The 27,479-nt window shown below is 39.8% G+C and overlaps 1 protein-coding gene across 1 annotated transcript in view; it reads left to right on the top strand.

Moving 5' to 3' along the window:
• Positions 1-24,303, top strand: part of LOC131685230 (carboxylic ester hydrolase) — a 74,909-nt gene extending 50,606 nt beyond the window's left edge. The window contains exons 2-6 of the mRNA XM_058968810.1: positions 7,123-7,815; positions 7,882-8,044; positions 23,234-23,415; positions 23,631-23,802; positions 23,873-24,303. Of these exons, the coding sequence (XP_058824793.1) occupies positions 7,123-7,815; positions 7,882-8,044; positions 23,234-23,415; positions 23,631-23,802; positions 23,873-24,219 (1,557 nt within the window). The 3' untranslated portion in view covers positions 24,220-24,303. The remainder of the gene's footprint in view (positions 1-7,122; positions 7,816-7,881; positions 8,045-23,233; positions 23,416-23,630; positions 23,803-23,872) is intronic.
• Positions 24,304-27,479: the final 3,176 nt, after the last annotated feature.

The following is a 27,479-nucleotide window of genomic DNA, read 5'->3' as shown; positions in this document are numbered from 1 at the left end:
ATTAAGTCATATCGAAAAGCGACGGTTTTTACTAGAATATTTTGCAAAGTTGAGTAGTAAATATTGAAACGATCGAAAAATGAAAAGAAGAGAAAAACCCTAAAGAAAATCTATTATTGTTACTTACGTCTTAATCTAAATTTTCTCCAGAATTCTTACATTTGTTTGATTTTCTGCCAAGATTTCTAGAACTACGAAATGAAATCAGTTCAGTTCAGTGAGTTATACCAGCCTTTATTCGCTTGTTTGTCGCCGTTCTGTTGGTGCCGGTAGCAAATCCAGTACATTATCCTCGCTGAAGCAAAACAATCGAAGTTACTGTAGATGAGTTTTGTTTGGTTTTTTCTTTCCCTTCGTTTTCTGTTTTTTCTTCTTTCTCTCTACCTTGAAACCTAACCATATACATTCCCGTTTATACAACACTCTGCCGTCGTGCTTGGCCGATGCCGAAATACCATCTTATATTAACATGGAAGTTCATGATTTCCCTACCACTCGCATAGCTCCCCTTTTGAGGAAATAGTCACTAGATTCAGCTGGGCCATGGATGGTGTATTTTCAGACAGGAGAGAAAGCAGTTAATATATAAGTACGTTCTCAAGGCCTGACTACTCAGTACCCGACTGTAACATAGATTAAACGTGTTCGAGCAAACAATATACGTGTTTTAGTGAATGACCTCGGTCAAGCAAACAAGATTGGTTACTATGAGCGCTTTAGGCGGGAGATTAAAGTCTACATACCAGCAATGGCCGTTGAAACCAACTGGGTTGTATCCGAACCGGAGCTGAAGTGCAAAGATCAGTTCGAGCACGCGGTTGGCTATTTTAGGGGTGCTCATTTTAACTGATTCAGCTTTTGGACTGCAAGCAATTGCATACCGCAAATACCGAGAGGGTAAGGTTACTTACTCTCTATCAGTCTGGTTTCGGGAGACCTTCACCGGGTCTTCTCTTCTGGTCTAGGCTAGTCTAGTCTACACATACACAGCCAATACATGTGGAGATTCTGGAAAATTGCAGACGTCGCCTACAATTTTTCTTGTCAATATTAATGTTTGTGGTACATTTGAAATGTGACACAATCATTAAAACGGCCAGGCCAACTGTGCAGCGTACAAAGTGAAGATGATTTAAAATTATACGGCAATTAAATTATTCATTTATTGAAGAATTTAATCAACGAACTATTTCAAACCATGAATAAGGAAGAAACGTGGACAACCGTACCGACCGTTTCAATTTGATGGGGATTTGATAAATCGTTGGGAGTGACTTGACTAAGAGGTTTAATGTCACTCCTTTGGTCCTAGGTTCCAGGGATGGGATGGGACAGAAGTATTTAGCCCTGTTCTGACTAATGAGCCTAGGTTATAGCGCCTTTACTCGCTCGGACCTTCGCCGGGTCTTCTCTTCTTAACTATATCCTCCTTGGCAAAGTTCTTGTACCTGTTCGCCAATTTGTGCTGCGGATAATGAGCAACACTAGCTGCAAGCAGTTGGATCACACAGCCACTTATGGTGCCAATACGAAGCGGTGCGGCAAATGCAGTGGAAAGCATGAGGAGAACTCTTGAAGCAAAGATACTGAAGAGTTTATTTTTGCTGGGTCCTCCGCATATTCTCCAATTATGCCCTGTGTAGAAGCCACGCGGGGATAAAATTAAGCGCTCTGTTAAGAAACGTTCGAAGCGCTCTTATGCGGAAATGATAAAGAAGGCTTCGCTATATGCCCCTTCCCAACATTCCTATGCTCTTTAGGCTCTTATTGAGCAAGAATCTAACGGTCCATAAGAGAGAAGAGGAGAAATCTTGCCCCCCCCCCCCCCCTAGATTTCCTCGTAAGGGTCCCAAGGTGTCCTCCTGCACCAACAACATGGAGGAGTACTTTCGGGGATTAATATTTCATTTTCCTATCGTGTTTTCAACGTTTTAAGACCATCAGAAACAACACACTGAACATTGATTGGAAGAGTTACGCGACCGCGATATCTGATAAAATCGAAACCACCCAAGAACTTCCTCTAGAGGAAGAGTGCAGGTCTTTGGCTGGTTAGAATTCTCGACAGAGCGAATCAAGCACAGACTAGACCAGTACCTGGCGCGAACAACCGCGGAAGGTCTTCCACCCCGTGGTGGGACGAAGAGTGCTCCGACCTGTACGCGGAAAACTTCGCTGCGTATAAGGCCTTCCGGGACAACGGGTTACCAGCTAGCGATCGACAGCGAATGAAAAGTCTACTGAAAACCAAAAAACACAGTTATTGGCGCCGGTTTGTCGACGGGTTAACCAGATAAATAGCGATGACCACTCTTTGGGGCACGGCTTGACGTATGAATAACCCAAACATTACGGACGATAACGTGGAGTATTCAAACCGCTAGATATTCGTTTTCGCCAAGAAGATCTGTCCGGTCTCTGTCTCGGCACAGAAAACGTAAAGCGCCACGTCTCCTCTCGATACCGCGAACGAAACACCGTTTCCGATGGTGGTGTAGGCGCTTGTTGAATTTTACAAGTTCTTTGAGGGTAATTTTGTCTCACATGACTAAAGGCAGGTGAAGGTCATCAGCCTCCGACCACAACTCGTACCGGCCTGTTACAATACTATCCTGTATATGAAAGTTGTTCGGGAAAATTATCTTGTTTCGCATCGACAATGGGGTCGAAGCAAATGGCTTACTGTCACATATACAATTTACAGACCCGAATGACAATTGTTGAAAAGTCTGTAATAAACAATAAAAAAGATGCAATTTGGCTTCCGCAAAGGCAGAATGCATTGCTCTCTACATAAATCCAATTGGCCTATGCTAACAAAAACAGGAACATCCAGGGGGCTTTTGACTCAGTTTCCATCAACGTTCTTTCAGAGAAGCTGCACCAGCCTGATCTTTCACCGATTTTGAATGACTTTTTGCTAAACCGGTTGTCTAAATAGCACTTGTATTTTTCGCATGGCGATTTATCTACATGGATCTTCTCCAGGGCTCATATCTAAATTGGAGATGGGCGGGTACGGATATTTTTACCCGATATCCGACCCGAACCCGTACCCGTAGGAATCGGGGTGGGTTCGGGTTTTGTTATCACCGGGTACGGGTCGGGTTGGGTACATTAAAAAATATTTATTCCGGGTACGGGTCGGGTCGGGTTTTTACGATATATTTCGCATTTACCCGTATAAATGTTTTTGAATATTTGGATGACCTTTTCCAGCCAATATCAAAAAGTAATAACTTATCCCCTTAGAAAAATATCAAAACAAGCGTTGTATTCCCATTTTAACGTACGGTCGTCCTATGAGTCAGCGTGTATCGAATGAACGGGACTATCAATAGATTTTGAACTGGAAGTTCATAATCTAAATTTTGATGTAATATTAAACAGGGAAACATTGTGAAGTTCTTCGAGCATTTTTGAAGGACTAATGTTGAAAATTTCCTTCATCTTTCCAACAATCAGAAAGAAAAACAAGTGTATGGGAAAGATATGTATTGTATGACTTCTATCGACCTATTTGAGGATATTAAATTACCCATCGTTGACAAAAATGTTTAGCGTTACTACAAGATTTATTGATACACAAGATTATTTCGATGAATAAAAAAAGCAGATAAGTACCTTTTTCAATTGTAAGATCAATTAATAAATTACAAAACAATCTTGACGGACAGAAGTTGAGCGTGTTTGAAATAAAATTTATGTTTGTTTAGGTGTTTTTAGAAGAATTGATCTTATCGAAAATTTTCTAAAAGATGCCCCATATAAACTGAAATATATCACGATTTTAAGGTAAAATAGTTTCGTAAAAAATGTTCTCGCATCTTACTAACTATATCGTGATTAGTAGCAGCTTCCATGTCAAATGCTGTTGCCGAGAGGAAAATGAAACTGTGGTATTTCTGGTTTCGTTCACATGTAAAGATTTATGCCGAAAGATAACACTAGTTTACAGCATTTCTGAACTCAAAAAGTTGGTGGTCATTTTCAATATAAAATTGCATACTGAATCCAAAATTAAAGTCCAAAAATTTTACCGTAGAACAGTTTTCGAGTTAGCGTGAAGAAATAAGTTTCATCTTTAAAATAAAATGTACGTTTAGTAAAACCCAAATATCTACGGTTATAGCGCATCGACATGGGATATTATTATGTTAAATTAAGGGTATTTGCATATATTTTTGATTGTCCGAGCATTCCGTTTTAGTGCGACTAATAGTTCTGACCGTATTTCGAGTTTGTTGAACTTTATCTTATTTTTTCCTCGTCTCTTTTCTCTTTCGATTTTTACGGCGTCACTATAACGCTTTTCACTTATTTTACAGTACAGATCGAAAGACGGTGGTTTTAACTAGCATATTATGCAAAGAGTTGAGGGATAAATGTTAAAGTGACCGAATTATTAACAGAAGAGAAAGTAAACAAAGAGAGTAACTCATTGCAGATATGACGTTTTGAAAAAACGCTCAAGAAATATCAATTTGGCCCCTCTCATTTTAATTCTCGTTTTTGAAGTCCCTTGCCCGGCCTTATGAGGCCGACCTGTTGCAGAATGCCACTATGTGACCGCCTTCGCCCCCACTGCATCGCCTGCTTAAAAGGAAATCTGGGAACTGATGATTTGATCACTTTTGAGGAATCCCTGTGGGTCCAACACAGAATACCGCCCGTCAACCTGAATCTTGACGTCTTGGTAGCCTGAACCCCTAATTGATGTCACTGATAGTCCGTTTGCCTGAAAGTTGCAAGTTTTGTTCTTCTTTCCATGTCCTCATGTCTGCCTTCGATTCCCTGTCCTTGATACGACTGCTGTACGCAGATGTTGGAAATAAGCCCCCTTTGGAATATCTCGCAGAAACATAAGACTCCGTTACAAAAATAAAATTTGAATGTATTTTTTCTAGATTTAATAAATCTAATAATATCTCTTGCTAATTATCTGAATTAGCAGTCCTGAATAATATATATTTTGTTGACCCACCTCCCCTCCACGTACTCCTAATAAAAATCAATTAGCCCCCTCTTGTATGTCGAACTGTATTCTTCATTCTAAGATACTTAAAATATAAATAACACCGCTATCTCGTTCGCACCAAACAATGAACTGATTGAGAAAAAAGTATGACTGCATAAATATTTTGAATAGGGTAAAAGGGAATAATACGCCCCATCGGGGCAAAATGCCCCTCTTCAATTCCCAGGATTTCCGAATTATCTAAAAAGTAAAAATGACTGACAACAGTATCGTTTCATGACATCAACGTACTAAGTTAGTTTGGTATTTTTAATATGTTGCAAAAAAACACCATTTACTAGGCCGGATTTACCCCACCTTACCCTATACACAAAAGTTTCAAAAGAGCTACTTTGATGTAAGCTCGCACTTTTTCCAATAACATTACAACAAATTAGAAACAGTCGGATTTAATAAAACTATTTCAAGTAGAATATTATAGTTACTATCTTAGTTTTTAGCTTGTCTCAAAACTATATGTGCGCATAGAATTATTCATGCATTCACAACAGCTCATTACAGGCTAAAACGCCCCACCCGTTGTTGCGGGGCATATTTACCGATTGCTGTGGGGCATACCAACCTCTTGTTGTGGGGCATATAACACTTTAACCGGGGGCATTTTACCCTGGGTGAAAGAAAAAACTTGAATTTAGGAATCTTTGAAAAATGTTTAATAATACTTGTATCAGGATGTTTTTAATTAAAAATTAAACGGGTACTAATTTCTAACTAATATAACAATAAATTAGAGTAGTTGGTGCGGAGATCATAGTGTCGAATGGTGCAATATTGCTTATTTTTCCTTAAGGGGGGCGTATTAGACCTGTTTACCCTAAACATTGTATTCGCAGTGCATACTCCTTCTTCTCAACTAATTGCACACACACTTTCAAAACAACACAAATTATCCGCGATTGTGCATTAGCACATCAATATCTTTGTTTATTACGTGTAGATAATATGCCTTTCCCCCGATGTGAATTTTTGTTTTTTTTTGCATTGCAACATGATAAAAGTGCTAAAATTTTCAATCTCATGGCATATTCGTTTTTGACAGTGCACTACACCGGTGTAGTCGGTGCTACACTCATTCAAACTTGGGTGTAATCCAAGGGGTGAGTCGCTTAGAACAATGTGCCATACACACTGTATCACCTACGATAACACGATATAAGATTACGATTCACATTAATACACGATCATTTCACTCGTTACCACAGTGTGTGGCACAATGAGGCACACTTCTGACAACTCAAAAACTGTCAGCAAAGTGTAGTTCAATAATCATAGCAAGCATTGCTTTTGTTTAACCGAACACGCGTGGCACATCGTGGCACATTGCGGCACAAGCTACCACGCTGTTTGTTTGTGAGCACAATTCGATTTGTGCTAAGCGACTCACCCCTTGGTGTAATCAGTCTATCTCTTTCTTTGCACTACACCGGTGTAGCACCAAGAAAAAACGAAAACGCCATCAGTTTTCGGCCATGCCTTGGCTTCGTTTCCAAGCAACCAAGAAGCCGTGGAACGCACAAAACAGCATTTCAACGTATTCGATAGCTACTCGGAATATACCTACCTATATCAAGCTTTTGTTTATTCAAGCGAAAAATATGCGATTGCAATTCCACTCGTGCTAATTGCAGAAATAGCACTCCATAAACCGATGAAACAAGTACCTATCTTTACCTACTTGGAATTAATTTCAAGGGTTACCGTTCCAAGCGAGATAAAATTTTATTTTCAGTCCTTGACCGGTCCCATCTGATAGAGAGCTAATGCCAGGCGGCAATCCGGTCGGACAAATCATTATCATTCATTAATTTAATTGCACCTGCCGCACCGGCTAGAACTGTTGTTGAAACTTTTCTATAATTGCTCTAAATTTTACCATTTAGCTGTGTAGTTGTCGAACCTAACACCATCAACTATTAAAATTCTGTGTGAAATACTACTACAAAACGTATGCTAATATATGTTAATTCAATCGTAACTGCTTTTTAAAAGGTGACTAGATCATGTTTCTACTCTGCACCTAATAATCATATCAATTCAGCATCGTTATCGTTTTCTCATTTAGCTTCTGTTTCTTTTATTCTCAGGCTCCCCTGCCGTTCGGTGGCTGGACTGGCGAACGGAAAGCCATCACCGATGCACCACTCTGCACGCAGCGAGATCCGTACCGGAGAGATGTTGACATTTCCGGTGTCGAAGATTGTCTGCAGCTGAATGTGTACGTACCGGAACGAGCTGCGAGCGATGATCCGCTGCCGGTGATGGTGTTCTTCCACGGTGGCGGATGGCAGTGTGGATCCGGTACGAGAGGCTTCTACGGTCCGGACTTTCTGCTGGATCACGACGTGATCTATATCGGTGCTAATTTTCGGCTCGGTCCGCTTGGGTTTCTGAGTACCGAGCAGGAAGATTGTCCTGGAAATAATGGTCTTAAGGATCAGAATCTCGTTCTGAAGTGGATCCAGGAGAACATTGCTTCCTTCGGAGGTAATCCTAAACTGGTTACAGTATTTGGAGAAAGTGCAGGTGGTGCTAGCGGAACCTATCACATGATGTCTCCCTTGTCGCGGGGACTGTTCCATCGCGTCATTTCACAATCCGGTGTCAATCTGGATTCGTGGGCTCAGCCCACGCATCCGGGTGTCGCCCGGCAGCGATCGGTTCAACTAGGCGAAATGCTCGGGTGCCCGCAGGGACAGAAGAATAACTTCCGCGCGATGGTCGACTGTTTGCGTGGAGTTTCGGCCGAGGAAGTGACGAAGGCGTTCTATGCCTTTTTCGTAAGACAATCAAAAAACACTACTTACTTAGGATTACTTTGATATTGGAAAGCGTTTTGGTTTCAGACTTGGGACACGGACCCGATGATTCCATTCCCTCCTGTTGTTGAACCGGATCTTCCTGGGGCATTTATTACTAAACATCCGAGAGATGAGTTGGAACCGCATGGTCTATCAGTGCCGTGGATGACTGGTGTGACCATGGATGAGGGAGCGTTGAAAAGTGCATGTAAGTATGAGCTATATCGATATTGACAACAATATAAATTTTTGTTTAAGGTTGGAGAGAGAATCGGCAAAAATCAAAAACGAAAAAAGCAGTTTTTTTCCACACCGAGTATTAGATCTTCATAAAAATCAATCAGCAGTACTGTAACAACATTTTACATAAGCTGATTGATTTTTATGAAGATCTAACACTCGGTGTGGAAAAAAACTGATTTTTTCGTTTTCGATTTTGGCCCATTCTCTCTCCAACCTTAAGCGAATTTACTAAATTTTCGTCTAAATTAATATAATTAAAGTATTTTCAAAAGCTATTCATTCTGTCTCTGGGTAAATAGTTGCGATTAGCTTTCGTTAAATACTTCTTTGCTCAATACTTAACTCATTTTATCCAAAACATCCGGTATTTGATTGTGTAACGGGTGTTCAATAAAAATGAGAATGATTTAAATACCTTTTTGTAATTAAAGTAAGGAGCGTATTTTTTTCTCTCCAAGAGAATTGCTCTCTGGACTCCCTAGAAATGGGTGGCATGTTTCGTTTCGCTCGGGGGCGTCGAAACAGTAAGCACTCTGCGAGCGTATTGTACGGTTTTACGAAGCGCTTGGTCATCGTGGAAAAAAGTTTACGGTAGACCACTTTCGAGACGAAAACGTGCTCGTGAGTATAGTTTACGGGATTCTGGCATCCCTGAGCTTGGAGCGGAAATCCGGTAGTGGCCGTCCGGCGAAGACAATGACGAAGAAGAAAAAGGAAGCGTTGAAAAAGCTGTTCTACAATAAGGACGGAATGAATTTGCGTGTCGCCGGCCGAAAATATCACTGCACCCATACCTTGATCCACCAAACTCTCAAGATGGAGGACATCATCTGTTGGAAGAAGATTCGGTCACCCAAGTACATGGACAAGCAGATAGCGATCGTGAAATCGCAGTGCCAGTGGATGACAAATAATTACCGCGGGACGCCGTTCGTCCTGGACAACGAAAGTTACTTTCCGCTCTCAAAGTCCCACATTCCAGGAAATGACAGCTACTATTCCAGCGACAAGTCGGCCACACCCCCGTAGTAAAATATAAGTTTAAGTCTAAATTTAAAAAAAAAAGTTATTTCAAAGCCGTGGTTCAAGCCGAACGGTCTGGCCATCAATCAACAAGTATACTGGGAGGAGTGTCTTGAGAAAATTCTTCTGCCGTTCTTCAAGGAGCATCATGCGGATGGGAAGCACGTCTTCTGGCTGGACAAGACGTCTTCCCATTACGCTAAGAAGACGCTGGAGTATCTTAAACAGAAAACGATACCGTACGTGCCGGAAGAAAGGAACCCGACTAACTTGCCCCAGTGCCGTCCCATTGAGGATTTTTTTCGGCTCACTCAATGCCCTAGTGTACAAATATAATTGGCTTCAAGGATACGAAGCAATTGACCGCCAGTATCCGGAATTGTATCCGGAAGATGGACGTCAGTGCCGTCCAGCGTTCTTGTGAGAGCATCGCGACTAAGTTGCGGCGTACGGCTGACCTGGGCCCCTTCCCCAATATTCATTGACGTTTTTTTAAAGAATTAACATTGTTTTTAATAAAAAAAAATACCGAATGCATCGAAAATTTTGTTTTTGTTTTTTAACTACATGACTGAAAAGTTTTCCTTTTTGATTAGACTAGATAACAGTTACCGATTTTACATGGAAATTCCCTGGTATCTATCCGTGGGCCATGTGACCCATGAATTTTCCTTGCTTATATCACAGTTGCTTTAAAATGCAGCATGGTAACCTCGGCATCTGCATCCAACACTAACTCACCAATTGCCGCTTCGGGGTCTGCGTAGGCGGGACATTATCCCAGAAGTTCCGCGATACTAACGGCGTACGGCGAGATTCAGTACTAGCCGTGAAGCTATTATTTGTAAAGATGAACTCGCTTTTCGCTGTGCTACCCAGAGACGTCTACGTAATCATCTACGCGAACGATATCATCCTGGATTCTGCGTATCCGGATATCACTCTAGACGGCCGATGGGCACTCGCCACCGGCTTCAATATCTCTGCCGAAAAATGCGCCATCACTCACTCCTGTGTACCCACCACCTAGCAAGCTCCCGACCAACCCAGCTCAGTATCATCGCCGTCCCTTTCCGGAAGGACCCAGTCGTCCTCGGACTCACCTTTGACAGAAAACTAACGATGACGCCCCACGTACATTGTCTTAAAAAGGACTGCGAAAGCAGAAAACTATTGGTCCGCACTCTCTGCTCCCGCCATCTCAAAAATAACCGTAGAACAGCACCGAATATCCGACGATTCCTAGTACACAACAAAATCTTCTACGGGATAAAACAGAACAGCCGAAACTTAGGGGGGGGGGATCTCTCCACTATTCTAGGATCATTATACCACGGAGCGGTGCGAATAGCCTCCGAGCTACTACCAAGCACCACTGCCGAAGCTGCTTGATTCGAGGCCAGACTCCTACCCTGCCGCAGGAAGGCAGCCAGCGTATCTTTCGAGCGGGCACTGAACCTCCTCGAGAAGACTTCGAGTCACGAATGCCATATTATTATCTTCGCAGCCAACATACATCAGGAATTCACCAACATGCCCCTATCTGTACCGTGTGAGACCACGGCACTGCACTGGCACGATACCAGACCAAACATCGACGATAGTCTCACCGGTCAAATCAAAGTTGTAACTAAAGGTTTTACGCGACAAGCTTCAGCAGCACGTGACACGGTCTTAGGCGAAAGGTCGGCGTGCTACTGGGCAAACGGGTGGGATTTCGAAAACACTCTGTTGAAAATAACCCATTGGGTATTTTCTCTTGAGAATCTGGGAAGAAGTAGTTTAGAGTGTATTATCTACACTGTATTTTTATAGCTGTCAGTTTTTCGAAAATCGGAAAAATGGCGTCACCCAAAAAGCAACGTCGCGAATTGATTTTGCGTATTCACCTGGAAAATCCTCAACTCTCTCATCGGCACCTCGGAGAACAACTCGGAATCGGGCAGTCAACGGTGATTCGAGTGATTAAACGATTAGCTTAGCTTAGCTTATTGAACCAATTGTATGATACTTGGGAGTAGTTCATCATACTCAACGTGCAACCTAAAGAGACTAAGATTATAGTATGATCAATAAATAACGTAGATGGCCACGCCCATGCAGGTCAATTTTGGGATGGGAAGGAATGTTAGTTCAACACTTGTGACTATTATGACCGAGGAATTCTCTGCATCATCCACAAGTGTCACAGGATAGGATTGGTGTTAGTAGGTAGGGAGATGAATCAGGTAGATATTGTGATTTAGCTAAGTACTCACGCGCCTTGTCTTTTCATTTTAGATCAAAGTTTTCAGGTGTGCGACCTCCTGTAGAAATATGAATCCATTCAAATACGCATTTTAAAAACTATTCTTCCGTGGGGCGTTATGAAAGGATAAAGCCGTGTGGAATATGATAGTGGTCTATTCATCTATAGACAATATGATCTAAGAAATATGTACGAAGTCGCTCGCGATCAATTTCCGAGAATTCGAAACGAACAATTTGAACTCCGAACAGCCGGCCATCGGGAGTATTGGGAGCTTCTTATTAACACTTCAATAATCATTTTCAAAGTTTGCAGTATAAAGAAAGCGTACAAATGTATAAAAGATATCCCAAATGAATGTGAAAAAATTCACTGCGAAATGTTAATGACAAGTTGAGCATCTCCACTCTACCTATCAGACACGTTCCCATAATTGGGTTAAATACCAATTGCAAACGACATGTTTATTATGCGTAACAAATATAATAAACACTACGACAGGGGATCCCTCGGTGATCCAGAAGAAGAATGGATGGGAGAAGAGCAATACTAGCAAATACCGACTACCATATGAGCGGTGCAAATTCGAACGAGTGACGTAGAGTACTGCACTGGATGATTTTGAAGAAAGGACCAGGAGTGCGATTTTACGAAGTTTTAGCTTTCGATGGCCCTACATTTTCTGACAATGTGAAATTCTGGAATATTGTGATTTTCATGACTGTTTAGGAAAGCAAAATTATCATAAAGCTAGTGTCAGGCCTTCATGAGACCTCAAGAAGTCACTTTTGGAGGTATTCGTAAATGTAGATTTGTTGGTAGACGGTTCCAGATTTAATAAAAAATACCTAATTTAACACATCTACAGATCGCTTGCAACATAAAAAAAACTTTTTGTGCAATTCGACAGCTCCATCTTAGGCCAATTTAATAAATTTCCTACATGAAAGTTTACTTTTTTTTAAAAAGCTTTGGAAGTTAAACCGTGGCGCAGAAGAGCCGGTATATTAATATATGCTGTTACTTAGTATAGAATTAGATTTCGTCCTTTACGGCTATTATACAACCGCTAGAAGAAACTTAAAACGTTGGTACACAATCGAGAATAGTGAATCAGAAAAGGTGACTATATGTCAGTGATCCACTAAATACAGAATGGATAAAGGTTATGATGTAAAACCTTAAGGTCCATCCAGGTTAAATCTTCGGTACGGAGCAATACCTCAACCTATGAACTCCTTAAGTCTTCGGTACGAAGCAATACCTCGAACTAGGAACTCCTAGTATGTTGTTAGTCGCCTCTTACGACATGGGAGCAGTTCGCAGAGGTTCTATTTTTGGCTGAAATAGTGCAAAAAGATTTCAGCCCGCCGGACACCACACGGCTTGGTGATTCGTGTGATTAAACGTTACTACCAAACTCTAAGCATCGAACGGAAGGAGAAATGCAGTCAGAATGGTTATTCTATTAGTGATCAGGATCACAAGCGTGTAGTGAAAGCGTTTAAGCGGAAGTCCAAGTCTTTTGTTCGAAGAGCCAAGAACTGGGAGGGACTGCATAGCACCAAGTGAAGAAGGTGAAGAACTGCAAAATACGGTGGGAAAGTCACGGACCCGGAAACTGTATACCCAGCTGCTGACGAAGCCTCATTGTCTCATCCTGGATAATGAGACTTACGTGGAGGCGGACTTCCGGCAGCTTCCGGAGCTACAGTTGTTCACCGCCCAGCACAAAATTGATGTGTCGGAGATGGTAAGGAGGCAGAAACTTTCAAATTTTACCAATAAATACATGATTTGGCATGCGATCTGCTTGTGTGACAAACGGAAAGCGTCGTTCGTGACTACCGGGACTGTAAACGGGGAGATCTACCTCAAAGAGTGTTTACAGAAGCGTCTGCTTCCTCTGTTGAAGTAACACGAGGGCCCTAAGATCTTCTAGCCGGATCTAGCTTCGTGCCACTATTCAAATGATGTCCTGGAGTGGAATTTTGTAACAGTTTAAGAGAACCCCACCTAATACTTAATAGATGGCGACGAAGATGGGATAAGTTTTAAAAAAGTAAGTCGGATATTTACTAAAAAACCCTTTAGCAGACTTTCCATTAATTTCTTTTATTCTTCTCGCCATATCTTGCTACGGATTGTAGATTCAATCTCAAAGAGAATGGAGGTAAAATGGATGAAGAAAGGAATAAATATGAAGTAAAGAAAAAGGAAAGGAGTAAATATTTAAAATTAAATAAAAGCGAGATCTGTCGACTATTGCGCAAAGGCCTCAATCATCAAAGGGTGAGTCATTTTAAGCATTTCTTTAAGCCGTGCGCCTGCAATAGCAGCTGATTTAAAATTAAACTGATTTTTTTTTATAGATATTGGCCCATAATAATGGGCACAGAGCCTCAAACATCGAGCCGTATCGGAAAGGTTCTTCATTTTTCGACTGGGCCGATCGTTTGGAATATACGATTTTGGATAATGAGGTTTCCGAGGTTCAGCGGAAATCTCAATTTATGAATTTATGTGGGCCATCTGTTTACTATTAGGTAAAATTGATTTTCCCAAATGGAACGTTAACCACAGTAGGATACACTGAAATAATAAACAAATTAAGGCAAAGGCTAGATAAAACTGAGCCAAACTTAGTACAACGGTACAAATTCAGCCATAGGGTTCAGCAACGCAACGAATCCGCGGAAGATTTCTAGAGAAAATTTTCAATAGGACGTAAGCAACATTGAGAGCCTCTCTTTGTTTACTTTCTCTTTCGTTTATTACGACGTCATTACAACACTTTGCACTAATTTTCCAGTACATATCGAAAGCCGATGGTTTTTACTAGAATATTATGCAAAGAGTAGAGTAGTAAATGTTGAAATGGCCGAGTAATGAACAGAAGAGAAAGACCCCAAAGAGAATCTCTCTTTGTTACTTACGTCCTATTGAAAATTTTCTCTAGATTTCGTTTTGACAGTGAAGCTGCAAGCGAAACTCTGTGGGATCGGAACTTTTAACAATATACAGCCATACAGGATACAATTCTTAGTTATGGAGATTTACGACTCGACTTAGTTATGGAAACACAATTTGTGTTCCTGAGCAAACCCCTAGTCAAGCGTGATGTTCTGCAAGAAAAGAAGCTCAGTTTAACATTCCGGCAGTAGCGCTAGTGCACTGAGTGCACGCTGCTCTGAAAATCTAGCGAAATCGTCTTAGGGCACCAGCGGCTGCTCGTTCAGTGGGCCATAAGTGCGACTTCCGGAGGGTTAAGCTGATGAGAACTGACGGAATCAAAACATTTGGTTTGGCTTAGCAGGCCAGTGCAAGATGCCAGTGCGGGGTTTGCTCAGGAACACAAATGGTAAAAAGTATAAAGATAATGACAGTGACGAGGAACATAATACAGTTAATTTAGGATGTATGTATAGCGATTTAAATAATTAATGGGTAACAAATGTATCTATCAATAACCAAATAGTTAAAATGGTGATTGATTGTGGGTCAGTAGTGACTATAATGAGTAAAAATCAGGACTTTTATTTATTTGGACAACAATTAAGTAAATGCAATCAACAATTAGTAGTGGTAAATGTGACTTAACACAAAATTGAGGGGGAGGCTAATGTTTTGGTTAATATTATTTATTGTTATGCATTCTGATTTGGAATCTATGCCTTTGATTGGCAGAAATTGGCTAGATATTTTCTTTCGGGAGGCAAATATTTTCGGATTATATTACGACTAATGAGCAGAGTAAATAATATGAAGAAGGGAATTGAACAAATAATTTTGTTTTTAATTATTATTGTGACGAATTATGGGCAGCTCCTTAGTAGGAATGTTTTGTATTAACCTCAACCTTAACGAAAACAAGGTTAACATGTAGTGGTTGATAAGAACGAAGTAAGTAGAAGCCTGTCACTTCTATCTTGACTATAGTTCATAAATTCATGGAAAGGTCACGATTTCGGGAACTGAACGATTTACGAAAACCGTGACCAAGTTACTGAAATTATGAATAATCAACTACGTATTCATAAAACTAATTGTGTTTTCAAAAAATTAGTTTGCCCCGAATATATACATGGCGTTACATCAGAATGTTTGGTTAGGTTACTGTTGTTGTTCGCTGCACATGTTTAGTTTTTGTTGTGATTCTTGTTCATGATTTGGGAATACACAGCCGACAGTCAAACGTTGTTCATGATTTCAAGAGCTTATTCGCGATTCTTGTGATTTCTCATCACGTTACCGCGCTATTTTATTCATGAATCGGATTTGTCTGTCAGCATACCTGGATAAAAGTTCGTGGTTTCAGGATCTTAGTCGCGATTTTCGTAATTTCTATTCATGTTATCATGATATTTTACTTTAGAGCTTACTTTCAAAGAGTAATGTAACTAATGTTCATGATATCAGCAGTTTTATCATGTTATTCATAAATTATCTTCGCCTTATCGTGATCTATTATTTTATGGTTACCATCGGTTTTTCAATCGGAATAACGTGACAATATGAACTGGATCATAAAAATGAGACTGATTCGCGATATCTTATTCTGTGAACTGTATTACGCATACTGTTTGGGGTTCTCAGCGCTGTTTTCGTTTTCTGTCCGGACATCACAATGAACCTTATTAAGTGAATAACGATGTTCGAGGTCCTAATATTACTTTTACATCTATTTCCCGTTCCTATTACTGGTCGCTAGCAGCTGGATATTTCATGAAAAACTGCATGGTACAAAAATGATTCCACGAATAATAATCCAAATCTGGCGAAAGAGTTCACTTAAAAATTTCCTTACCATTTTGAATGAGATTGATGATTAGGAATCAAGAACCAGTTCACGACTACAATAATATTTGATGATTTTGTGAACTACAGTGGAGACCCAATTTTATCAGCAACCGATTTTATCAGCTCCCGATTTTATCAGCCCCCGATTTTATCAGCTTTTTTACCGGATTTTATCAGCTTCATATGAAAATTGATAGTTGGTAGTTTGATGGGCTCTAGCAGACGAACCAAGTTGAATTAGAGAAAATCCTTTCTTGGGCATATATTTCTTATCTTAGAGATCCGAAAAATGCAAAAATAAAAATATTTTTTTTTTAAAGTTTTGCACTGTCAGACCCCCTTAAGGGGAACTTAAAGTAAATAATCAGAAATGGTTGCTAGGCTATATCAAAGGATCAAAAAAGAATATTTTAAGAGCTTCGATTTATTAAAAAGACAGAAAAATATATGTCCCGATTTTATCAATGTCCCTGTTTTATCAGCTTAAAATTCGCCAAGGGGCTGATAAAAACGGGTCTTTACTGTATTTCACGAGTACGGATATTGTATCGTGGCTAATATATTAGAGATAATGAATTAGTTCACGGGATTGAATGGATTCATGAATAAAATTCCGAATTTCGTGAAATCGCTCACAAGAAAATAACCGGAATATTTTAGTTTTGTTAACTAATGTTCCTACATCTATGAAAAATATCATGAGTAAACCTTCGGTTCTATGAATGATGTTCATAAAATTGTGAACTAATTCGCGTACTGAAAATCCAATTAGATATAACTTGGCGGAAACCGTGACTGAAGTTCACAAAACAAAAACAAATATTTTCGTTCATGGTCCTGTTTTCATAACGTAAAAACCTGTTTCAATCCACCTAGTGGTGCAATTGTGCCTTTCTCAGTTGTCCAAACTACGATTCCATGGCTGGTTATGTTCAATACATCGGTGGAAATGAATATTACGTATTCAGTACGATTTGCACATAGTACATACAATGTATCGACAGCCACGATCTTGAGATGCTATGTGTCGACACTGAAACATCGCTTGAAACCAACGGCGGATCAAGGAAGAGGATCCGGGGTGTCCGGACCCTGCCGAAAATTTTCAACTTGTTAAGAAATTTTTAACTAGTTTCAATTTTAAAGTAGCAATCCCTCATTGGATACTCCTACCTACGCCTAAATAAGTAAAAAAAAATCACCGGGATTAGGTTGACGATTTTTAGAGTGATTGCATAATCTTTCTATATGAGAAAGGCAAAAAGGTGCCATAGTCAAAAAAACTAAATTTTTGTCAAAAAATTTTTTTTCGAGATTTCATCAAATCTTAACGTTTCATGCATTTCATCATTCCCTTTGAGCATTTTTCATTTCAGTTTATATGGGAATTTGCTGTGTGGACGCACTCTTCAACCCGTAACTCTGGAACCGGAAGTCCAATCAATAAAAAATTCAGTAGCAGCCGATAAGAAGGTTGTACCTTTCACCCCTTGAGACCAAGTTTGTGCAAATCGGTCCAGCCATCTCTGAGAAACAGAGGTGACATTTTTTTCCACATACGCACATACACACATACATACACACAGACATTTTCCGTTCTCGACGAACTGAGTCGAATGGCATATGACATTCGGCCCTCCGGGCCGGGATTAGGTTGACGATTTTTAGAGTGATTGCATAACCTTTCTATATGAGAAAGGCAAATACAATATTTGAGCATCAGAAAATATGACGAATTCTTGTTATTCGAAGGTGGTAAAATTTGGTACGGTTATATGTGTCATCTATTCGTATCATGAAATAAAGTAAATTACTACAAAAAGAGACTCGGTGTTGTGTATAGACGTAAGGGCATTGCAAAAAAATTTTTGACGTAGGACTACGTCTTTGTTTTCGATATGGGGGTGCACTCTGCAAATTCTACAAAAATGGTATGTAACGAAAAGTGGTCCAATTTTAAACGCATATAATTCGGCCACCTCACGATAAATTTTCAAATTTTTTGCACAAATCGCCCCGAAATACTTCTAAGAATAGATTCCAATAGATAAACCCAAGGATTTTTGATATCATAGCATTAAAAAATTAAATAATATACAACCTTGTCAAAATATCGCGCATTAACACACAGAAGATAGCGCTTCCCAAGCCCTGTACGACGGATTGGTGTACCTAGCGCGCAACGCTTCTATGAATGACGTCATCATCGACTATTTAAAGAACGGACTTGGCCAGACACGCTCAGTTCACTGTTGAACGGCTGGCGAAGCAGATCACTGCGCTGTGTTTTTCACAGCGAGTGTAGCTGAGCTAGAAGTCCGTTACACTGGCTGTGGACAGCGTTGCCACTATTTTTCAAAGAATATCTGGCAGATCAACTAAAAATGTCTGCCAAAATCTGTCACTTCACAGCGACCTCAAAGTCATCGAATCTTATCAATCGATTTATGTTAAATTTGGGAAAATATGCCCCAAATTTCCAAAATGTGTGTGCAAACACTTCTATAATTTAAAAATCTGGCAGAATGAGAGGTTTGTCTTTTTGTCTGGAAGCTGCGAAAAACTCTGGCTGTGCCAGATAAATCTGGCATAATGGCATCCCTGGCTGTGGAGGGACGCTACCCTGTGTCGTCCAACAGGCGACCGCTCCAACTGCTTCCTAAATGCCGCTGAAATGTTGCCAGTAAATTTTTGGTTTAACTAGCACATGTATTTGCTATTTTCGCTTGAAATTAAGTAATGTAGTGGTAGTAATAAGCTTCCCAATTTGGTTTAAACGCAAGGACAGTTTTTAAAACAGGATTTGATTAATTAGTTTAGCTCATCTAAGCAATTTTATCAATTCTGTAATTTAAAAGGAATTTTACGGAACTTGGTGAATTTGGCCCCACCTGCAACTGGTATAATCAACCTGCACAAAGTGTTGCATAACGCAGGGCTGTTTTTTGGAACAAAATCATTCAGCCCTTCGTTATGCAAAATCACGATATTATGACAGATGGGCTAAGCGCGGCCGTTCCTTTCAATCGGGAATGGCCGCGTTGAATTTTGTTGAAATGCGCTAATAGTGTCGTGGTGGTGGTACTAGTTGTCTCTTTCGCTCTACCCATCATCATCAGCGTTGACTCATTTTGCATTGTACGCTTGGGTTCAATGTTTGGTGCGAATGTGTTGGTAGGTAGGGGAACTGGCGGTAAAATGAACAGCAAAGTCATTATTTTCTAACTAATAAGTGACTGAGATATCACAATCACCTTATGTTTCTTGTTGGACATGTTTTGTACATATCTGGTAAAAATATTTCGTCATAAACACATTTTTTCAAACATGATTCTTGATTTCTAAACATGTCCAAAAATGAGACATGTTTATAGCGAGTGGGTAAAATGAACAGATTCTGGTGACCTGCAAAATGTCCTGTATGTATGCAATGCGCAGCGTTGGAAAGCATTTTCCGATCAATGCTAATATCCCAACAAATCATGAGCTTTGCATACACACAGGGCATTTTGCAGGCAAAAAAAAATGTCACGGTAGAATTGAATTTTCATGACGTAATATTAACCATTTTACAATCCTGTGGCATCGAAACACATCTACAAACTTGGGGTTATCCATGGGTGTTTGAACTTTTAGGATCTGTTTGAGAGCAACTAGAAAGCTTGTTCTATACATGAGATATGATTATATTGTCTAAAATTTGATTTTTCTTCACCGGTCCGGGTGTTTTTTTCCACACACTAAGTACTAAGAAAATAAATATTTTCATTAAGTAGTATAGTCCTACGTCTACAGTTCGTGCAACCCCATAGGGCCCTTGTAGTTTTTTTTAATTCTAGAAGCCCCTCTCATATTGTGACAAATGTCAAAGTAAGCTCAGCTGCCAAATTTCACATCATTTGGACAATTTTAGACCCCCGCCCACTTCGCTTGAAATTTTTTGAAATTGGTGCTATGGGAAAATATGGAGGAAAAATACATTAAATGCTATAACTTTTGAAGTAGCAATCAGAAAATTACAATTTATACCTCTTTTGAAAGGAAATAATCTTAGTATTTGAATGGAGATATTTTTTTTTAGAAAAATAGGGGAAAGTGGGGTACTGGATCATTTTGGCCCCAAAATCCCCTATTTTTAATGATGTTTCTGCTCCGTGATACAAATCATACATATTTTGTAGTTTTTCTAATGTGAAAAAATCTCAGAAATCGAGCGGATATGTTTTCGAGAAAATGATAAAATTTAATATGAATGACAAAAAGCCCTATAACTCCAACTTCTCGTATTAAGACTAAGGTCAAAAGGGTTCCGTTCGATTTCTGAGATTTTTTCACATTAGAAAAACTACAAAATATGTATGATTTGCATCACGAAGCAGAAAAATCATTAAAAATAGGGGTTTTTGGGGCCAAAATGATCCAGTACCCCACTTTCCCGTATTTTTCAAAAAACAAAAATATATTCATCCAAATACTAAGATTATTTCCTTTCAAAAGAGGTATAAATTGTAATTTTCTAATTGCTACTTCAAAATTTATAGCATTTAATGTATTTTTCCTCCATATTTTCCCATAGCACCAATTTCAAAAAATTTCAAGCGAAGTGGGCGGGGGTCTAAAATTGTCCAAATGATGTGAAATTTGGCAGCTGAGCTTACTTTGACATTTGTCACAATATGAGAGGGGGGCCTTTGAGAATTTAAAAATACTTTTTTTTTGCAATGCCCTAATAGACGTGAACAGCGTCAAGAAATGGTTGGGTATGATCGGTTAAAAACCCGAATCCGAAAATTCCAAATTTGGAAAACCCGAACCCGAAAGTTTTAAATTCCAAAAACTAAGACCCTACCCGAACTCGAGAAATTCAAATTTGAAAACCCGACCCGAACCCAGGAAGTTTAAATTTACAGAACCCGAATCCGACCCGAAACCCGTTCGGTTCGAGTCGGATCCGGGTTACGGGTCCAAAAACCCGAACCCGACCATCTCTACTTGTTTATCCTTTCAACAACAACTCAAAGTCCTCCTTCTACCTGACAACCATTCCTTCGCAGTCTTTGATCATGACTCAAACCGGTACACAAGTTGTTGATTGTTTTGAAAAACTTTCCGCATCGTTCCTGGCAAAACTTTCAGCCGTCTTCGCAACTGTTCGTCGTACCTACGTTTAAAAGCTAAATTTAGAATAAATTTTTCTTGAAATTTTGCATCAACACCTTTAAACAGTGATATTAGAAAAAAAAAAAGCAGGAAAAAAATGACGAAAACTTATTGAGAAGTTCCAAACTTTAAAAAAATAGTTCCAGGAAGGATAGCATAGCGTACTTAAGTCAATTGTCTTATACGCAGCTCGCCTTGATTCGACTCTCAATCCCGCATATATAGTGAGAAATGTTTCTTCCCCGAAAAACGAAGTGTTCGACCCTAAGATTCAAACCTCTATACAGTAATGTTTCGATTATATCACTATACGTTTATATCAATAATCGTTTATATCACCCTCGATTATATCACGGTTTTGTCTCGATTATATCACGCTTTTTGAAAAACGGACAAGGCACCCTACGTTGTGATCCAATTAAGCTACATATTGTGTCCTGGTACTTTTAAGATATTTTTACAATTGATTTGCTTATTTATATGTAGGGTAATGAGCCTATTATTGGGTTTCGCACTATTTCGTTAAGGGTTTATACATGATGAGGTCGGTCAAAAAGTTAAGTTATTTTTTATTCTTTTATCTTAAAAAATAGATTCTTAAGAATGCATCTGAATTTTTTTAGATGTACAAGCAGCAGAAGCAATGTTATAGTGCTGTTCATCTTGGACGGAGGGCGGGGCGCGAAACTTTAAGCGTTGTTGCAATGACTAGGATTGCCGAAATATCTTTCGGCTGATTCCAATTTTTGTTTTAAATTCTTCGCCGTGTCCTTAGGGCATGTTCAGGATCGTTTTATTTTGTATAGGAGTTTCAAAGTAGAACTGGAACTGAAACATTCACACCCCCAGCAGAGCGTTTTGTTTTATAATGTCGAACAGTTTTGTTTTAAAATTTAAAACTGTTATACGACGCCGTTCTATTTGTTGCTGATTTTAAAACATGTTTAGAACTGCAAAGTTTTCAGCACAGACACTTAGACCCGATGGGCTGGGGAAAATAAATTTGAATGCAGTAACGCTGAAGGTATGGCGAGCCATGAATTTTAAATTGAATAGAACATCCGCTAAAACTGCTGCTGGGGAGAGCAAGTTCTAGTTTCAGTTTTATATTATAGAATTGTCAAAATTCTGAATCTAGAACTGAAACACTCCTGAACATGCTCTTAAGAGGGTGTCTGGTGTACTGGGTAAAAAAACGACTTATTTTTCATTCGCTTAATTGTTAGTTATCTGCAGGAAAATCTAACAAAATAATGAGCAAAACAAAATAGTGGTGATATGGTGGGTATTCCGAGATATGCATTTTCTCTTGAATGGATGTGAATACTTTTCTTTTGGAAGGACAAAATCAGCGATTGGATATGGGACTATTTACATGGATGTTGAAACAACGAAAACTGAATCGTAGTCCCTTCGAATACATTGTTTTTAATAATCAAGATATTTGCCCAAAATCTTAAAGTGCCAGATTGCTCCAAGTTTAGTTTTGGGTGATTCAACAATTTTAAGAAACGGTACGGGATACGTGAAGTAAAGCTGTGTGGGGAAAAATTATCCGCTGATGCCATACCATTTGATTCAATGCGTTGAATAAAGATGGCTTCAAATGGGTAGTATGACAATAGAAACATGGCAAAAATAGGCTCATTACCCTACTATGATTTATTCTTTTTGAATAACTTTAACTTTTTATTACTTTTTGTTTATAGAAATACATGGATTAATGCTTGAATGTAATCTTTTGTTTTGTTTTGAATATATCACGCTTCAAATATATCACGCTAAAATACAGAGCAACCGTGATATAATCGAAACATTACTGTAATAGAAACAAAAAAAAATTTCAATGAACTGGATGTCACGAATCATATTGTATCGTTCCATTCTAATACCAAATTCGTCATTTCTCTTCTGTATTCTTAGCTCTCATCAACCTGCCTGAGCTCCGAGCCAGTCTGAATGAGAACTGGGATCGGGCGTTGCCCGTTTCTTTGAACTACGACCACCATGACAAGTCCCGGCAGCGGGAAATTACTAGCGCGATCAACCAATTTTACTTTAACAACCAAAAACTAATTAAGGAAACGGAACAGAACCTAACCAACGTAAGTTTTCTTTTTCTGTGCTGAATATGCAGAACGCTTGTTTACAAACTTTTTTTTTTGTATGCTGTGATAAGATTCCTAGTTATAATCTAAAAAAATCAAAAAAGTTTTCAAAGCGACTACAATCATATTATAAAACTACAATTGTTACTAGAGCTGGATTGTTTTTGTTCCGATATTCACTATTATACATTTTGTTCCATTTTTAATCAAAGCTCTACACGGATGCCTGGTTCCTGGCCGGAATGGACGAATACTTACACATTCGATTGGAGGCTAGCCCGCAACGAAAAACTGCAATCGGTCCCACATTTGTGTACCTGTTCGCTCAGCGTACGGCAGCCAGTTTTACAGAAATATTCGAGGGTGGTCACGATAAATATTATGGTATTCTTTATGAAAGTGCAGCAATATTGTAATTAAATAGACTGAATATTTTATCTTTATCGATCACCAGGTGTTTGCCACGCCGAAGATCTCCAGTTCCTGTTCCCGATAGCGAAGGATCTCTTCGTAACTTCCATTCCAACGCCCGAAGAGCTAGAAATTCGCCGAGTGCTCACCAAACTGTGGGTAAATTTTGCACGTACTGGAAATCCTACCCCGTCGGAGAACGCAACGCTTCCCAGGTGGCCCTCTACGGCCGGTTTTCCGCTGACGTACCTGCGAATTGGCAGTATGCATCCGGAACGGGAACCACTGCTAGCGGTCGAGAGTGGACTGCTCGAAGAACGATCCGCTTTTTGGCGCGAACTGAAGGCACATCATCATTCGTCGCACCTGGCCGCGAAGGACGAACTGTAGGAACTGGATTAGGCTCGATGGGGATATAAGTCATCAGTATTTTTAAGGAATTGGAATTAAACTTGACGTTGGGTTTCACTGAGATTTTTTGGCGTGCTTGATTGGTGAGAATGCCTGGAGGAACTGTTTCAATGCGTGTGTAGTATAACACGGTAAATGTTGGAATTTCCGTTTCGACTTCGTCTCATCAAAATCCGACTCTAACTTAGTGACAGAATTAGGCTTGCGCCGGATTAACGCAAGCTCCAAAACACTATTTGTGTTTCTAAACAAACTTCTACTTCTGCGTGATGTCCCGCAAGATAAGAAGTTCTATGATCGCTGAAGTTTGCGTTAAGGATCAATCTAATTTGTTTGTAAATGTTTGAAACTCAGTACGAAAAAATATTTAAATATCTGCAAAAACCTGAAAAAATATTACACTAAGTTTTACTAAAAAATGTTTTGAGAATCTATTGGAAATCGCTTCTGCTATTTATCAAAAAAATGTAAATGTTTCACCGTTGGTTATGATCACCCCCATCATTATGCCCGGTTACTAAACAATCCTATCCAATGCCCTGGCGTCACCTACTGGTGTATCTTAAAACTGTATTCAGACATAGCCGGTTTTGAACAAAGGTCGGTCGGAATCGATTGTTCAAATTGATCAGGAGTTCTGGCGGACATCTGTCGGAATTCCTATTCAATTTCTGATTCGATCCACAATGCAGCTCTGGGTCAAAGGCAAAGACAAAGGCAAAGGCAAAGGTAAAGGTAAAGGCAAAGGCAAAGGCAAAGGCAAAGGCAAAGGCAAAGGCAAAGGCAAAGGCAAAGGCAAAGGCAAAGGCAAAGGCAAAGGCAAAGGCAAAGGCAAAGGCAAAGGCAAAGGCAAAGGCAAAGGCAAAGGCAAAGGCAAAGGCAAAGGCAAAGGCAAAGGCAAAGGCAAAGGCAAAGGCAAAGGCAAAGGCAAAGGCAAAGGCAAAGGCAAAGGCAAAGGCAAAGGCAAAGGCAAAGGCAAAGGCAAAGGCAAAGGCAAAGGCAAAGGCAAAGGCAAAGGCAAAGGCAAAGGCAAAGGCAAAGGCAAAGGCAATGGCAAAAATTGGAAACAAAAAAGTATGCCATTACTTTTCTCAAGAGTAAAAAGATGAAAGTACAAAAAGAAATTTAAAGGGTATAAAAACCTGAAGAACAAATCGGATAGAAACGAAAAATTATAATAGTGAAATTGAAAAATGGAAATAAAATAAAATGGAAAATGATATGAAAGCAAAGTATAAAGACTATGAGAGAAAACGAATAGCATAAGAAAAACAAATGAAAATAAGTAAAGAATGTTAAAAGATCAGAAGTATGAATGAGTCAAGAACAGAAACTGTAACTGCAAATTATAAAAGAATCAATGGTCCAAATTAAACTATTCGTAAATTAAACACACCTACTAACAGTCCGTTCCCGCAATGCAATCAGCCCCCACCCCCCTGATGCGGAGTAACTCATTGGATTTACAGAAAATAACCAGCTTCTCCATCACTACCGGTGATTGCTTCATTTTGCTGCACTCTACCAGATTCTTCATTTCCGAATGAGCACCTGACATGATAGAGTTTCGCTTCCAACCTTCCACCCCTTACCCACAGTCACTATAGCCCACCCCGGGGGCCGGGGTCAGGGCAAGAAGGAATCCGTTTTTGCCTCCACCCGAACACAGACAGTCTCTGACAGACAGGCAGGCAGGCAGGCAGGCGGTTCTCTTTATCCTTTCAACTAAATTTAATACAATATTGCCGATATCTTCCAGCTGATTGCCCCTTTCATCATGACGAAGCTCTTGATTAAAATTGCTTTTTGTTCGTTTCCGTTCGTTGCGAAAAGGCAATTCGTTCTCGATTATCATGCCGTAATCCTCCTGCGTTTCCGGCAAATGAGCAGAGACTGTGCGGCTGACGAGGAAGATTACATGGTGACGACGAGGTTGTTGATTGGAAATCGTTTTTCCATCGGGTTTGGATTCGATAGATTTGCCGGGACTTGATGAAATGTTATTTACTCGCCCCTGTGATGTGATAATATCACCATTCGCAAATTGTCTAGCATGGATAAGCGGATGGGATCGACTTTATTCTAAGACGGATTGTTGAAGCATTAAATTTTAATCGATTTAAATACTTTCCAATAATTCAATCGTCTGGAGAGGGTTATTTTTTGGCCGTAGAGTTTCGATCATTTAGACTAGGGAAAGAATCTTTCGCTAGCAATGATTAACTTTGGATACTAGTAATCAGACGGATAGTTCGAACAGATTTACGAAATGAAATCAGGTCTTTTAAATGGAACATGCGCTTGGGTGGCCCTCCCTCGAATCTGCACCACTGATGAGTTGAGCTGGGTGTGTCCGATTTATCTCGATTGTGAATCGTGGAATCTGTTTTCTGTCTGGACTTTCTTGCAGCGTTTTTCAAATATCCAACTTGAGCGTTTTCTTGTCAACTGTGTCTTGCGAATCATTCATTCCTCTCTTGGTATTATACACTTTCATGTTGTCATCGTTAATGCTGTTCTAATACTCGTGCCACGAACGTGAATCCATCTTCGATGGCATCAGTTTCCTCTCTGATGGAGCTGACTGATTGTCTGGTACTGGATGTAATCGTTGACACAATTTTTCTTAGCGATTTCTGAGCATGGTTTTTCGCAATGCTCTGTCTTATTACAGAGGTGACTCGTATTAATATGTCTTTAATGTGGGCCAAGAAGTATCTGTGTAACGGTAACGCCATGTATTATGTATTGTTTGCGACTAACAATGATCCACCCTACACTACATCCCTGGTCAGCAGCAAAACCAATCGTGATCACATCACCGTCGAGAGCACCAAGGTACCGGTCCGGCCTATGCACTGGTGAAGGTACAATCTACCTACGATGGAGAGCCAACGTAATTGCGATATGACTACAACCACTATCATCACTGAAAATGCCGAACTGATAACGGGCGATAAGAGAGTGAGATCCCATCATCTCTCACATACCGTCAGCCGAACCTAGGCCTCTCGATCATCGCTTTCCCAGCTATCTAAATATGATCGGGATAGCAGTAGAAATTAGGTCACCACCAAGCACGGGCAACAGACCCGCAAGATTTTAACGTGTTTTAGGATTAAGTAAAATATAGAAGTTAAGTACAATTTGCATGTCGTTCATTGTCGGTCGAATAAAAGTGTGTCACTAAAATGTGTTTAGCCTAACCCGCGAGTTTTTGTGCGTGAGTGAGCTTGACC

This window comes from Topomyia yanbarensis, chromosome 2 (genome assembly GCF_030247195.1).
Source record: "Topomyia yanbarensis strain Yona2022 chromosome 2, ASM3024719v1, whole genome shotgun sequence".
Lineage (NCBI taxonomy): Eukaryota > Metazoa > Arthropoda > Insecta > Diptera > Culicidae > Topomyia > Topomyia yanbarensis.
The sequence above is the reverse complement of the archived record's forward strand: the minus strand, read 5'-3'. Positions and strand labels throughout refer to the sequence as shown.